This window comes from Aphelocoma coerulescens, chromosome 2 (genome assembly GCF_041296385.1).
Source record: "Aphelocoma coerulescens isolate FSJ_1873_10779 chromosome 2, UR_Acoe_1.0, whole genome shotgun sequence".
In the NCBI taxonomy this organism is placed as follows: domain Eukaryota; kingdom Metazoa; phylum Chordata; class Aves; order Passeriformes; family Corvidae; genus Aphelocoma; species Aphelocoma coerulescens.
The window spans coordinates 5,239,753-5,255,138 of record NC_091015.1 but is presented as its reverse complement, the minus strand read 5'-3'; the positions used below and the strand labels follow the sequence as shown (position 1 = coordinate 5,255,138).

The 15,386-nt window shown below is 40.7% G+C and overlaps 1 protein-coding gene across 1 annotated transcript in view; it reads right to left on the bottom strand.

Annotated features, from left to right (window-relative positions):
- Window positions 1-15,386, bottom strand: part of LOC138106188 (sodium channel protein type 5 subunit alpha-like) — a 215,865-nt gene that overhangs the window by 159,045 nt on the left and 41,434 nt on the right. Inside the window, exons 3-6 of the mRNA XM_069006337.1 lie at window positions 13,922-14,039; window positions 8,643-8,733; window positions 4,986-5,114; window positions 168-259 (exon numbers count right to left, since the gene is read on the bottom strand). Of these exons, the coding sequence (XP_068862438.1) occupies window positions 168-259; window positions 4,986-5,114; window positions 8,643-8,733; window positions 13,922-14,039 (430 nt within the window). The remainder of the gene's footprint in view (window positions 1-167; window positions 260-4,985; window positions 5,115-8,642; window positions 8,734-13,921; window positions 14,040-15,386) is intronic.

Genomic DNA, 15,386 nt, shown 5'->3' with positions numbered 1-15,386 from the left:
TTGGAAAAACATATTAAAAAAATGTATTCTATTGACAGGTCACATTCCCTACATTCCTCCATTTCCTGATCAGTATCTATGGTTAAGTCTTTTGTAATTACAGCGTTTACTCGTGGAAATGGCATGTAGGCTTTAACTGCAGCCCGAGTGTTTAACCTGATTTTCACCTGAAATGACTGAGATTGTTTTCAGCGCCCGCAGTACTCTGAACGTTCGTAAGGCTGAGACATTGCCCAGGTCCACAAATTCAGTTATGTATCTGTAACAAGGGAAAGTCACACACAGACAATGACAAAACACCAGCCAGAAAAACAACAATCAAAGGGACAAAGAGAGACAGAGAAAGAATCACTTGTAGCTGAGAGCCAAAACGTAAGGATCAGGGCGTCTTACCTGGGATTACTGAAATAGTTTTTAAAGCTCTCAATACCCTGAAAGTCCGAAGAGGTGAAACACTGCCTACATTCACAAATTCTCCTACATACCTGTAGAATTAAGTCACAGTTATTTGGAATTATACAATAGAGTATGAGACTTGTCTGAATGAAGAAAGCATTCATACACAGTGGGAGCGAACGCAACCGAATGAGAGGTGCATCCACTTTTCAGGCTGTTCTTTGATGCCATTTGCCCTGAGGTTTTTATTAGTGCACATCATTTCAAATGCTACTTGAATTATTAAACTTTTCTAATAGGCATCAATTCTTTAAAACTACTGGGTGAACTCTGTTATTGTGCTGTTCAGCCATAAATACTTTAAAGATTTTTACCATCATGTAGTTGAACAAGAAAAAAATTCTTTACATTATTGGAGATATTAAGAATTATTTTGCTGCTCTAAAAAAAAAATAAAAGCTTCAAATACTCAAGTAATTTTCACATAATAGCTTCTGAAAACTACAAATAGGACAACATAGTGAAAGAGTGCAAACATTTCGACTGAGTTATTTAGTTTAAGATGCTGTATTCTGTGGTAAAGCAAATTTTGGGTTCAAGAGATGCTTTAAGTTGTATTTTGTTTTGTATTTCAATTTCATGCCCTTTGGCTGCAGGAAGATGGAGTATAAAAGAATATAACTGCCATCCTACTAAAAGAAACTATTTATGATTAAAATACCAATCCCAGCTGTTCCCTGCCATGCCTCTTTTGGTCATCCTGGAGACCCATCACCTCTGAGCTAATGTTCCCAGGAGGGAACATGCTGTTCATGGAATGATTTTTGTTTTATCGGTGTTGTACAAAATTATTTCCTCCAAGCCAGCCTTGGACCCTTGAATTTCACTTCTAAAATTCTACCAAATTTCATTCAACTGCCCTACTTCTTTGGGGCATTTGTTTCTACATGTTAAGGAAAAAACTCACCTGGTTATTTTACAAAGCCTGCTTAAGTGGGCTTTGTCCAAAGGCCACTGGGGAGGACAAAGCATCCTCTCCATATCTACTAATCCAGATTATAGCCTGAAAGAACAATATTGTTTCTCTTCATAATCTCATAGGGGAGTCTGGGCAACGATTTACCTGTTTCCTCCCCAGCTTTACCCTGTGCTTCTCTCCCAAACTGTTCTGCAGCACAAAAGGTGGAGGAAAAAATAATTTGGGGAGAAGCAATAGGATGGGAATATGGTTTTGCTGACTAAAGATTTGTAAAAACACATTTTAAATACATGAACAAGCATATGAAGCAAATAATACTGCTGCTTGTAAGAGTTAATTAAGATTTATTTGGGTCATTTCTTCGATCAAATTGCTGCTGACCAGTTCTTCTGTACCAGTGAGTGAGAAGCAACTGGAATTCCCATCCTGAATTCTCCCATTATCAGAGTTACAGCTGCCTCTCCCTCACCTGTCCTGTCAAGTACTCCCGAGTCTGGGAGAGAGGGATCTAAACAGGAGCAGTTTCATCATTTCCCTTGAACCCATCCATGGTCCCAGGGAGGGATACAAGCCATGGCTGTGTCCACCAGCACAGGACAGGAGGAAAGCCCTGGAAACCTCCAGTCCTTCTTACTCTCCAGTGTGCTATTTAAAACTACTCTCTGTGACCCAGTCTGTGCTGTTTCTGCCCGAAAGAGAACACAGGAAGCTGTTTTGCAATAACTCCAAAGCAAATGATGGTCTTCCCACTGTAACACCCATCAGGGAAATAATCATATTTTCTCATAGCTCAAACCCTCAATCCATCTGAATCTCATGGCCCCTTATCAGGCTCCTCCATTTTGAATCCTCAGGCCATCTTTGTTGGCAGATACAGAAACACCTCTGGCAGCACATAGGCTACTTGCAAAGACAACACCAGAGTTACCTGTGTGATCCATCTTCCTTTAAATTACTTGCAAATTGGATTTGTATGAAGGCTAAATCATATCAGAATAGATTCCATTATCCAATGCTCTGTACTATCTGCTGCTTGCATACTTGGGAAGGAGGTTTCATTGTACGTATGAAGATCATATTGCAGCCACTTTTAACTCTCTCACTGCTGCCTGTGGGCTCAAGGAAACCCTTTCCTATTTCTTTTTTCACTCCAGCATTCCATATTTTTTTTCCATTCTGAAAGGCTCACTATAATATGCCCTAAAGTAAGAAACAATAGGAATGGATGCTGGTTCTGAACAGATAGTTTGATATAAAGAAAACAGTTTGATGTTAAGAAGCTTGATGGTTCACAGTTGCAGGTCCCCCTGTTTTAGGGATGTTCTAACTAAGATGTGAAATACCATTTGGAAAGAAAATTGAAATGTAGTTAGGAAAGAAAGCACAGACCCTCAAGCCTCTCACTAGAAAAGCCTTAAGGATTTGTCATGATCCTTGGGCTAGAGCACTGAGTGGCCATTCAAGTGTAGAATTAGAAAAGAAAAAAAGAGGTAAACCCACAGCCTGTGGGCACCAAATCCTGGTTCCTGCCAACAGGGAGTGAATAATTCCCCTGTGGGTAACAGTCCACCTCAAGGTCTGTGCAAACCTTCACATCTTTCCTGCTTCCTACATCCCAAACACCCAGAGATTATGTGGAGGGAATATAAGGGATATTCAAACTGTGGTCCCCACTGACTGTTCAGACTTGAATTTCACTCTGAGATTCTCCCAGAGTCAGGGGTGATGTCTCAACCTCTGCTTGAGTTGAGAAGATGAGGTGGAGCAGATTCATGGTCAAAGCTGGAAGCTGTGGCTCCTCTTGCCCTTTTCTCTGCTCCTTTCTACCTTACTGTCAGAAACCTCCTTCCTTCCAGAAAAGTGAGAACCCATGCACAGAAATTCTCCACGTTGTGCTCCATTCTGAGACCTACAAATAAACTCATGTCCCACCTCACAAACAGATGAACAGCCATACCCTGCTTTTACCACCTGCCTGGTGGACAGGAGACAGGAGAGCAGGCTAGTGACTCTGTTGTTGTCCTGCCTCTAAATGTTGCAGGGGACTTGCACTTAGCAATGCTTGAGAAAAAGTTTAGCTGAGAAAAATACCTAATGTGTGCTGACCTCCAAAAGATTCTCCCCATCTGCACTGATTTTTTTTTTTTTTTAAAGCTTATCATAGTGGCCAGATGTCAGTTCAGCCAAATCCATAGGAATGCAGTAACAGATACCAGGACCTGGCCTAGGGCTGGCTTTGATCCAAAGGCTACTGAAATAAACAGGAGCGTTCCTGAGGAAGTTCACCTGGGTTTTACACATCTTCATGCTGTTCTGCTAAATGCTGCTAAAAACCAAAGAATCATAAAATACCTCAAGTTATGGGAAGGGACCCCTAAGGATCGCGGAGTCCAACTCCCTGCTACTCACAGGACTGCCTAAAACTAAACCATATGACCAAGAGCATCATCCAAATCTTCCTGAATACTGCTCTTGATCCCTGCACCCTAACAGAATTGTCCACTCAACTTCAGTGGCCCTCACAGGTGCTTGAGCTAACTTTGGTTGAATATTCTCTCCTGATTTTGGTTCCATTCAAATTTCACAGCCCCAAGAGTTCAGCTGAAAGTGCTAACACACTTGAATCTCACTTAATGCTGTGAATTATGGGATTTAAAGATGGCAGTGAGAACTAACCCAAACCCAGAACTGAATACAGGTACCATTAAGCAGAAAAAAACAGGGAGATCAGATCAGATCCTTGCATGTTTAGGAAGTGGAGCCTTTGAGGCATCTCTCCCAGCTTTCAGTTCAAGAAGACATGCATTCTTTGCTTGATTTTCTCTCTTCTGTGACGATGAATAAAATCTGGATTTCTGTCTCAGCTGGAGGTGCCAACAGTGTCAGACACCTGCCTTTGGCCAGAGCTTGGGCTGACCCCGAGTCCCCTGTGAGTGCTGGCTGACTGCTCCTCTACCCCTGTGTATTTTTAGCTGTCTGGATGTTGCAAATCCATCACCTCCTTCGAATCACCAGAACCCCACATGCCCTCAATGAACTCTAATAATCTAGGCAGAAGCATACAGCTGAAGAGGAATATCATGGTGGGGGCCAAATTTCTATTCCCAAGATATATAACAAGTTTCAGAGGACTACAAATTAATTCCCTGTAGTAAAACAGTAATTACTTTCCAGGTGAAATGGGTTTGTGAAGAGAGGGGCGTGAAAACAGCTTTGATGATGTTATGGATAGATAGAGTATAAATAGGGATTTAAATACGTGGGTATTCAGTCACACTTACAACACTTTCTATTCAGGGGTCTGAAGCTTCCCAAAACTACATTAGATAGGCAGATATTATTACAGATATTTTACAAACAGCTCTCTCTGTGGAGCACAGAGAGAGTAAATAATTTCTCCAAAATAGCATAGTGAATTCAGAGAATTCCTCTGACTTCTTCCTCTGAAACCATTCAGGAAAAAAAACACCTCCCTCCTAATACACTTCAGCCTTTTCTCATTTTCAGTAAAACTTGAGTGAAGAAAAAAAAAAAAAGGAACATCCAGACAATCTTTTTAAAGTTCTATTGCATATAACTCCCTTGAAAAACACAAAGGAGTGCTACTTACGCCATCACAATAACACTGAAATCCAGCCAGTTCCATGGATCCCGAAGGAAGGTGAATTCTGTCATGCAAAATCCTCTCGCCAATATTTTTATCAATGACTCAAAAGTGTAAATGCCAGTGAAAGTGTACCTGGGGGAGAGAGTGGCCAAAGAAGCAAGAGAATTAGCAAGCAGCAGACAGCTGGAACTGCAGGGGCACAGCTCTGGGGTTGCTCGTGTGAGTCACGGCTGCAGCACTGGGCTGTGCATGAGCAGCCTCGTGTGCAGACCAAGGAACAGGTAAGAAACAGCAGAGCACTCAGGACAGTCTCAGAATGAAGATAATTTTCATCACGGGGTGTCCTTTGATGAATCCTCACTCACTAAGTCAAGCATGGACTGCTGCTAAGCTGTGCTACAGGACTCTTGAACCCCTGCCATTTCCAGTGGAAGAGGAGTGGATTAGGGAATCATGGAATGGTTTGGGTGGGAAAGGACCTTAAAGCTCATTGTGCCATGACTAGGAAACCTTCCACTTAGTCCAGGCTGGTCAGAGACTCATCCAACCTGCCTTGAACACTCCCAGGGATGTGAAGCCCACAACCTCTCTGGGCAGCATTATGCCACACTCCTTGTTTCTCTAGTTGGAAGGAAGGTGGTTGTTCCCTTCATACCCCTCATCTCTTCCTGCCCAAGACATTTTGGAGATTTAAAAAATGCCACCACTTGGTTTTATCAGCTAAAAAGGGTAATTGTGCCTCAACTTCCCTTGTGTTTCACTATCCATGGCAAATCGCACAAGCCTTGAGAATTAAACAACAAAATGCCCTCACCGAAAACGAACAGAAAAACTCCCACCTAACTACTATATGTAGTAACTTTGACCTGCCTGACAGTAAAGGAGACACAAGGCTGTTTTTTTCTCCAGGTAAATTAAGTTATTACCAACAGCCTCTTGACTGTGATGATCTGGGCTAGAACATAGATCTTACCTTTTGTAATAAAGAAGACACTTGTAATAAAATTTAGCAAAATCTCTGTGGAGGACAGCAATGCCTCTGATTTATAGCTCTCAGATCTGTACTCACCCAGGGCTCTACCTGCCATCAGAGACAGAGTTCAGGGCATACAACAGATCTTTAATGCTGCTGCCCAAGACACCTAGCCCAATGGGACTGGACATTCTAAGCCATATCATGACAAAAGAAATAAATGTTTAGTGTCTTCCACTGGCATTCCCTACCCCTTTTCTCCAGATGAAGATGCAGATGACACCAAAGCCTATTAAAAAACCTCAAACACCTAAAATCCACTAAAACACAAATCTTAAAAGTCATGACGTTACGGACTTACACTGGAAACACTGGACTGAGTTTTCTGTTCAGTCCCTAAATATCAATTGGTGCCATCATACATAAAAAAATTGTAACAGTTAAGATTCCTATTCTGTAAAAAATGGTGTAAGCCATTAAAGGTGGCAATATAAGGGAGAACATTATGCATAAAATATGTTTAGCTGCATTCTACAGATCTGCAACTGGGCACACACATAGATAGTGGCAAATCTCATGCCCTCCTGCCATCGTGTCACACAGTAGGGCTACTCACATATGTTATAATCTCAGTGTGCTTCATCTTAAAATGGGGATTAGCAGGACAGTTTTGGTGCAGCAGTGGGCATTAAATGTGTCTCACAGCTCCTCTGTGACCAGATACCTGAGCATTATCTTGTATCCAACTTTTTCACAGCTCCTATTTAGCTTTGCTCTGGTATTTCGAATATAGGTCACCCATGTGACAGTCTCTTTAAGCATGTGCATTCACTAATACATGCAGAAAACACATGCAAAGAAGTAAAAAAAATACTTAACAGTACATAAGCTCATTAAAATGATAAAGCACTTGTATTTATTCAGCATGTCAGATGGGTTTAATTGATTGTATAATCATCATCTAATTCTAAATGGATCGGGCAAAGTCCTCCAGCAACTGAACAGCTTCTTTAACAACAAAAGTCAGGTTTCTTAAAAAAAATTTTAGTGGGGGAAAGTTGAATTGATTTCTTTTTTTTTTTCAAAATGGTAAGGAAAACGCTTTAAAGGAAGATCTAGGACAAATATTTGCACAAGGTTATTCTTCTATCCCCTGTGAGTCTCTGAAACAGCAGAACAAAATGGATTAAATGTATCTTCTCCAAATCCAATATTAATCAATTTGAATTACAGTTCATTGGGTTATTTTGCTCCTCCAAGTACTTGACTTTGATTTCATTCTAAGCACTTGAGGAGGAAAAGCTGAGAGATATGAGGGAACACGGGAGAAGAGGAAACATGGAAGGAATTACTCCACGCTGCAGGAGTCCATCTGCACTTCTGCTCTACGTTTCTTGCATGCTCTGCTTGATGCACTGATAAAATCATCCACATTCTCCTGCTTGCAGAAGACACAGTAATACCATTTTTGATATTTCCCTCCAGAATGTTTGAATTCCCAGCTGTACACCAACTGACCAAATTCTGATGAGATCATCACATGGATGAGACGTCTGTGATTTGGCAGAAAACATCATGGCAATGGTTATGAAAGCTTCCAACAGGAAAAGGACAACATCAGGGGAAAGGACAGCCACAGACATACTTGAGGGTACCACACTATACAGAAATACATGAAACATCCTGGGATTAGGATGTTATTGTGATGGGATGAAATATTTGGTTCAGTGCTGGCTGTACTTAGTAATTTATGGCCTAGAAGATGGGTCCTGTATGATTTTATGGAACCTAAATAAGGGCGTTTTACTGTCTTTTCTTACAGCCCTGAGTAGACCAAACACCAGGCTATGAAGCAGCAGATGGCTGTGTTTATCATATGTCAGTCAAAAATAAAAAGTGTGTTCTGATTGGTTCAATGAGCCAAAATAATTGTTTAATGCACTGTAGGTTGATTAGCTTGTGCATCTGGTATCTGTTTCTAAAAGGAATATTTTAAAGCAACTTAAAGAAATGAAATGGGTTTTCATTTCATTGAAGCCCCTTAACCTCTTCTAAAATTAATTGTAAAACCCCACCACCACCAAATAACCCCCTTCAAGCAAAGTCTTTGCTATTTATCCTGAAGGCTTGTCAAGCTAAAAAGACAGAAATTCTCACAGAGGTGTTCCCAGATAATTTGATGCTCATAAAATATTCCTGCCAATGATTACAGGGGAACACTTCTCACACTGCACTCAGTCCAAACGAAACCTTTGCTTCCATTAAGTTTCAGATTGAGGATAGAAGTAAGCATGTTCAGGAAGTGTTCTCTGAAGTAATTCAACTTGAGCTCCATCAGCCTATTCTGATGTGTCCAACCATCACATCTCTTGCATGGGAACTGTGGAAGGCTGATCAGTTTCAAACAGGGTTGTCCTCTATGTCATTTCATCCAGATGTAGCATAAAAGGTGACTTTAGCAATAAGCCTCAGATTCATGGACTAAAAATTTTTAGTTTGCTTGCTAAGGGAGTTTTCATGGGCAGAAACAACTCCCTGGAAAAACATTCTGTGAGGGCAAATACCATGGTCAGTACTACTGGAAAGAAATTAGACAACAGCAAACAAGATGAAAATATGAACACAACAAATGGAAGAGGAAGGATGAGATGAGGATGGGATGGCTGTAAAGCAGCAAGGATACTTACTCAACATATTTATTCCATCCCGGAGTCTCTGATTGTGCCATGAACACACAATTAGTTAAAATAGTGCACATAATAAACATACTGAACAATGTAAATAAGAGAATTAAGGAAAACAATGCGTTTGATACGAGACTTCATAAATTTTTGTCATTTCACACAAGATGTGACAACTCAATCACAATTTGCAAGTTGCTTCAAGAACTATAAGCATTTGTTTGCAAGTGTATAAGGAGACAATTATATAAACATAGAAAAATGAGAGAACCTTCCCTGCTTTTTTTTTTCTTTTCCTACATCTTTTATGTATACTTTATACAGTAAACAAATGTACTGACTCTGCAGTCTTTTGAAAACACAATACCCCAAATTTACAGCTGTGTTGGTCAGATGACAATGTGCATAGGTGCACAACTTTGTATGAAAAGAGGGATTAGTCTCATTTAAGTATCCACAGAAAAACCTGTGTCTGCAAATTCCCATTTCATTTTTCATCCTGAAACATTTCTCAGGCAGCAGGGGAAAGTTACAAATCTGGTCTTTCTAATCTCTTTAATGGGCTTGAGGTCTTGCTTTCAGTATAAAGTTTCACCAGAAGCAAGTATGAGTTTCAGAGCACTAATTTTAAGGCTTGGGCTGCAAACCTGCTTGGCAAGTAGGCAGCCTTGGTCTGCAGAGCTCTGTGCCTCAGCTGAGGGACCAGGGTCTCTGTTGGAGGCTAACACAAACCTCCCAAGTGCATAGTCCACACACTTTGCTGCTAAGCTGAAACCATAAATATAAAAAGCATCCTAAATCAAATTCCTGAAATTGAAAACAATTCACTGGATGGCTCTCCTAAAAGCACATGCCACTTTCTGTAAAAAAATTTAAAAATATGATGGGATTCTCCTGCATCAATAACTGGTCCCATGCAACTGGTGAAGTCTAACTAAAGAGTTTAAGTGTGTACAGAAGATAAGGCAAAGCAAAACAACCCACAACTCAGTCAACAGGCAGTGACCCTTCCCAGGAATATAAGTAACACCCCAATGTAAATTTCTTTTGCCTTTTATTGGAAAAAAAAAGTAAGTTTGGTTTGGTTTGGGTTTTTTTCACCTCTGTAGTTGATACCATTTGTGTTATTTTTTGCCTGAGAATAGCAATTGAAGAATTTAGTTTTATGCCTACATCCTGAAATGTTTGCATGAAATGTATCCTTTTGCAGAGCCAAAATCTCTGCTGAATACAGAGCGGAACATTTTCCAATGGGCCACATAAGCAACTACAAGGTTAAATTGGTAGTAACCAACCTCTGGATTCCCCAGGGCCACCACAGAAAGCAGTAATTGAACTCACAGGGACTGCTCATCTCACAAACATTTTCCACTTCTGGGCCAACACCTCCTACGGAAGGACTGGGAAGGTTGTCTCATATCCAGCCACATTTGCTCACATCAGCTTCAGGTACATTTCTGTAAGTTCTGTCATTCTCATTAACATAATTGTTAAGTTGCAGCTAGCCTACAAAACACTGGATTACTTTTTCAACTACAGTGAAATGCTATGGATGAAGCACAGGAAACCAGAGTGGTATCGTCAGACCATGTCAAACAAAGAGCATGTTTCAATTCCAAGCAAATACATTTCTCTATTGGAATTTAGGGTCACTGGTTTGATTTCTATATCCCTGTTCCCTCATGATATAAACTGAATCTAACAGCTTTCCCAGATGCTCACTTACAGGCAGGTCTCATCACCTCCTTATTCAAGAACCAAAGAGAACAAACCAGAGAACAGGTTGAAAATGTAAGGAGTCAGCTCTGGGACAACAAATACACTATGTATTCAATCTGGGTTTCATGACCAAGCTGAAAACTACAAAGAACATAAAAGAATGAAACACACCAAAGTTAGTGGTCTGTGTTAAATAAGAAAGAGAACAGAAATCCCCACAGAATGAAAATTAGTATTCCTACCTGAAATCTAATGCAATTGTTTGCATTAGACAAAATCCATGATGATGATCTACTCAGAAAGGACAAAGCAAAGAAGAGAAAACTGAGATAAGCTATATTAGCAGCATTGTCCATTCCCTTAGAACTGCTATTAAATCACATTTTCGAAAGCCCACGAACTAAATATACTAAGCTACTCATCAGGATCCTTTCTGCAATAAATTAAACCTATTGTTTCCAATTTGAGGTTACAGAATAGGCTTTGCAGAAACTGATTCTAAAAGTTATAAATTTTATCTCCTAGCACAAAGATATCGAGTCAAACACAGCATACTTCTATTCTAGACTTCATTATGATAGATAATTGTTAATTAGCAGACTGAATACTAGAGGCTCTTTAGGTGATCATTGCCAAATTACATATACTATGTGCAAGCAAAGGTTATTCCCAATGAATAGAATGTATAATTGGTGCTTCACAAGGTCTCATTTTGCCTTATGGAAAGTGTGCAAAATCAGGTGGGAGGAAAGCTGCAGGCAGAAAATATGAACAAAGATTGGAAATTCTGTAGGAAGATTATTTTTCTGATGCACCAGAATCCATAATTCTGGCACTAAGAAAGGTAGTTTTGGTCAAACCTCCAGCCTGAATCAGTGGTAAAGTGAGAGAAACTAGCTATAATACCTAGAAAAACTAGAAATAACAATTGCTACAGATTTTATACAGGCCAGCAAACTGCTTGGAGAAATTAAGGACACCACAGAATGGTCCTTGGCTTGCAGGCAAGAAGAACATAAGGCATCAACGAAATGCTACCAGTGATTTAATCTCGTTAATAGGTGGAGATAGTTAATAAAGATGTTAGTAACGGCTAATAATGATGCAGAAGACAGAAAGTGGGATACAATCCCACACTCTCCATGTCCTCTGGGACAGAAACGGAGCAGGGCCACTTCTGGGCAGTCATGTGGACCCTGGTCCTTTCATGAAGCTTCACAGACTGAGTAAGAGGAGAAATACCCAGAAGGGGCTTAAGGATATGTTGTTAGCTGTAATACACATTACTAGGAGGCTGTGGAAGTTTTTTCTGCTGGAAGGGTGTATTTTTGAAAGACCAGACTTCTCAGGCTTGGCTGGATGAGCAGTGAACACACAATCTATCCTGCCTGACATCTCAGAGGAAGAACTCCACATACAGCTACTTAACCAGGAAATGTGACCCCTACAGCTTCTTTAAAGGACGATTTTACTCTGTCCTCTCTATTCTGTTCCACTGTTGGCCTTCACAGTGCACTGAATGGCTGAAAATTGAAATATGGCATCCACTAAAGAAGCTGCTTCAGATATTTACGTGACAGGGCACCATTTGCTAATGCTCCTTTTAGGCTTTTGCCCTGGGGAAAATAAAGATTGCTTGATTACAGTCACGCAAGACGATAGATCTGGTTCCCAGGTCCATGTCAAACAGATATTATCTGCTTGAGTACTTGTGGGTTTGGGCTCCTTTCTGCCTGGGATATTGACAGCCTGCTCAGCCAGTGGGCCTTTGTACTTCAGGTTGATACAAAAGGTCTCTATTGACAGAAAACAAATCAGTGCCTAATGCAGGAACTTTGCTGCTTTGCTGGGACTGGAGCTGTTGTCTCCTGCCTGCGCCTGCCAAACACTGAGCTGTTGGATCTCTCGACATTATCAACACAAGGTGATAATTTGTGTCTTTCTGGGGCTAAATTTATATTTACATTGAGACCTGCCACTCCCAAAATTTTACACTTCTTATCAGACCATATTTCTTTCCTGACAGATCTTTTAAATTCTCTCCTCTGTGGTCGTTATCCTTGGAAGCAGTGTGATAAGGATTTCTTGCTTATTTGTCTTCTGGTTGACTGCTACCAAGGGCATGTGGCTCCTGTGCTACACATTCCTGTGACCTCTTGGCTTCACCAGCCAATGCAGAAAAAAGTGAGGAGAAGACAGAACAAGTTTCCAAAGCTGGAGGCAATATTCTCAATTTCTTTCTAAGAAGCTCAGTTTTCAGATTCTTCCCTTATCCTTACCTGGGCAAATGCATTGACCTCAATTAACTCCATCTGGGCTGTGCTGAGGTAGCTGTGCCTAAAAAACTTGGTTGGGCTCTAGCTATGCAGCAGCATGTGCTGCATTGTGTGCACAGATAATCAGATCCACCAGGAAATCTCTCTGTAGAATTCTACCGTGTATTCTTAGTAACCATAATAATATCTTGGCTGATACCACATATTAATTTTTGCATAGAATTACTGCAATCAGAAGCTTCACCTGGTGTTCCTTTTGATAGACTATCTATATTATCACTTTATTTTTTTCACTGTATGGAGTGGGAATATGGTTTATTTCCCTATTTTTTCCTGAAATTTGATAATTAACCAATGTTTCTAAGATGCTACTTACTTAGTATTTATTAATTCTCTGTGATGGACATGAGCATTGCAGATGAGGGATTTCCATCACTAAAACATCACAGAATGATCAGAGCAGCATGTGGACTCTGAATTATCATTCCCAGGTCTCCCTACAGAAAGCAGCCAAGTCATGAAAAAAGGTGTGTTTTTAGCAATGTTCACACAAAGCTGAACATTTGGGTCAGTTTGGCCTTCCAGAGAGATGTGACAATGTCAGAATATAATGTTTCTGGGGTTGTGTGAAAAAAACAAGCCAAAACAAACCATTGCAGTGTGTCTTGCATGACTTCAGAACCAGACCTACAGGAAATCAGGCATTGCCCTTCCATTGGAAAGTCCAGCAGGACAGCCTATGCTTTTTTTCCTAGTAGGATAGCATATCCCAATAAACAAACTAGACAAGAATCAACAAAACAATTTTTGAAATATTCTGTTTCAGGAGAAAAAAAACCCAGATCTGAGGCAGTTCAAAATCAAATTGTGTCTGCAGACAGTGTCACAGAGTTTTACCTCTGGGAGGGATTGCTGAAGTGCTTGGTAGAAAAGCTCTCCATCAGTGCAGATTTCCCCTGGTTCTCTTCCTTTCTGAGGTACTAAACCCACTTTCCCTTCAGTAAAGATGATCAGTCCCTTCCCATCTCTTAATCCTGAGTAAACTCACCAGGCTCTCCAACACAGTTCATATTATGTGGTGCCAGCACTATGATACAGTCATTTCCATAGCTCACATAACAATATAAAATGAAACAAACCGAAAATCCAAGTGCATTTCTGCTTGTGCAGGCAAATTCAGCCAAAAGATTTAAAACAGCTTAATGAAATAAAATGGTTTCTGACTTCCATCCATCTGTGTTTAAAACCCATATAAAATACATGAGGAGGAAAATCAACAGAAAGGATATGAATGTACCAAAATTTTAATTGCTGCTCTTCTGATTGGATGGAAAGGACTAAGTATATACAAGGCAGGAGTGGCACTAAATCGAAAGATTGTCTTCCCTTTGTTCAGTACTATAAATGTCTGGAAAACAAAATAGAAAATGAGAACATTCAGTATTTGCACTTGAGCTCAGCTTTTCCAGCCCACATCCCACTGGGAAATTCCTGCCAGCATCCCATACTTTTTCCCCTCTCCCAAGACCCCCAAAATCCTTCTCACTTGGTGAAAAGTTTTGTCCAAGGCCTTCCCTACAGAGCTGTTGACTGTCCTGTTGTTATATCCCAAGTGTGTCTTCAACCTTAGTGGGTCCTGTGCCATCACCTCCACCATGGGGCTGGGAAGAGAGTGGAATCACCTTTAAAAATAAAAATTACTTAGAGACTAAAATGTGGTGGAAGGACTTAAGTGGTGCTCTTCTTCCCAGGTGCTGGGGATCTCACTATGTTGTTAATCCACCTTCTCTACTTTGAACACTTTTTTGCTCTCAATTTTGTCTCACCAAGTAAAATTTTGTAGGAGGCACAGTTCCACATCAGGATCTGACCCTGGCACTGGAGCACTCTCATTGTGCTCAGATTAATATGGACAAAGGAAAACAATTCTCCGAGCTATCTTAAACCCAAAACAAGTGAATTGGATGCTGACCCAATTTGCAGGGCTCTGAAGATGCCCCACCTTGCATAGAGGAACAAACATTCATTCAGAGACAGAATTGAGACACCCAATATATAAAATCTAAGCAATTCACCCACCTTGACTCTAAAAACTTCATGGCACTAAAATTGCAAATCTATATCCTGTTGCTTATGCCCAGGGATAGCAGGCAAATTAAAAGGTAAATTAATTCTGGCCCTTCCAGGTAAGTGATCTATTTGTCTTTATCCATTTAACTTTCATTCTGTAGCTCTAGCACCTGCCTCCACACTGTTTTAATAGAAGTACCATTATGGTCATATTAATTCATTGTTTACAGGAAATAGCATAGCCCAAAATCAGGAACAGCAGTACCTGAAAAAACTGGAAGCTGCCTAAAAATACACTGGGCTTCCAAGCTTTATTTTGTCCTCTGTTTTTTGAAATGCTTGGAAAGGGGAACACACTGTAGTAAGCAACCAGCCCAGCTTGGCTGTCAACAGCCCTTTGACAGAAGCTGTTTGCACTGTTGTGGCTTTGGTCCAGCCCGCACGTGATCCCTCATCAGGTGATGCTCGCTTTGGGATGAAGTTCACCCTCTGCAAAGTGCCAGGACTGCACATGCTACTCACACCTCCCTTCAGCTCTATTTTGGTCATCTTAATTGGAGTTTTACTCTTCCTCAGCAGGAACAGAACTGCTCCTCTCCAGGAACGGTTGTGAAGGTGCCTCCTGCTCTTGTGCAGAGTGCTCGCACAAGGCTCAAGTCACCCAGAAGCCCTTAACATTAAGCGG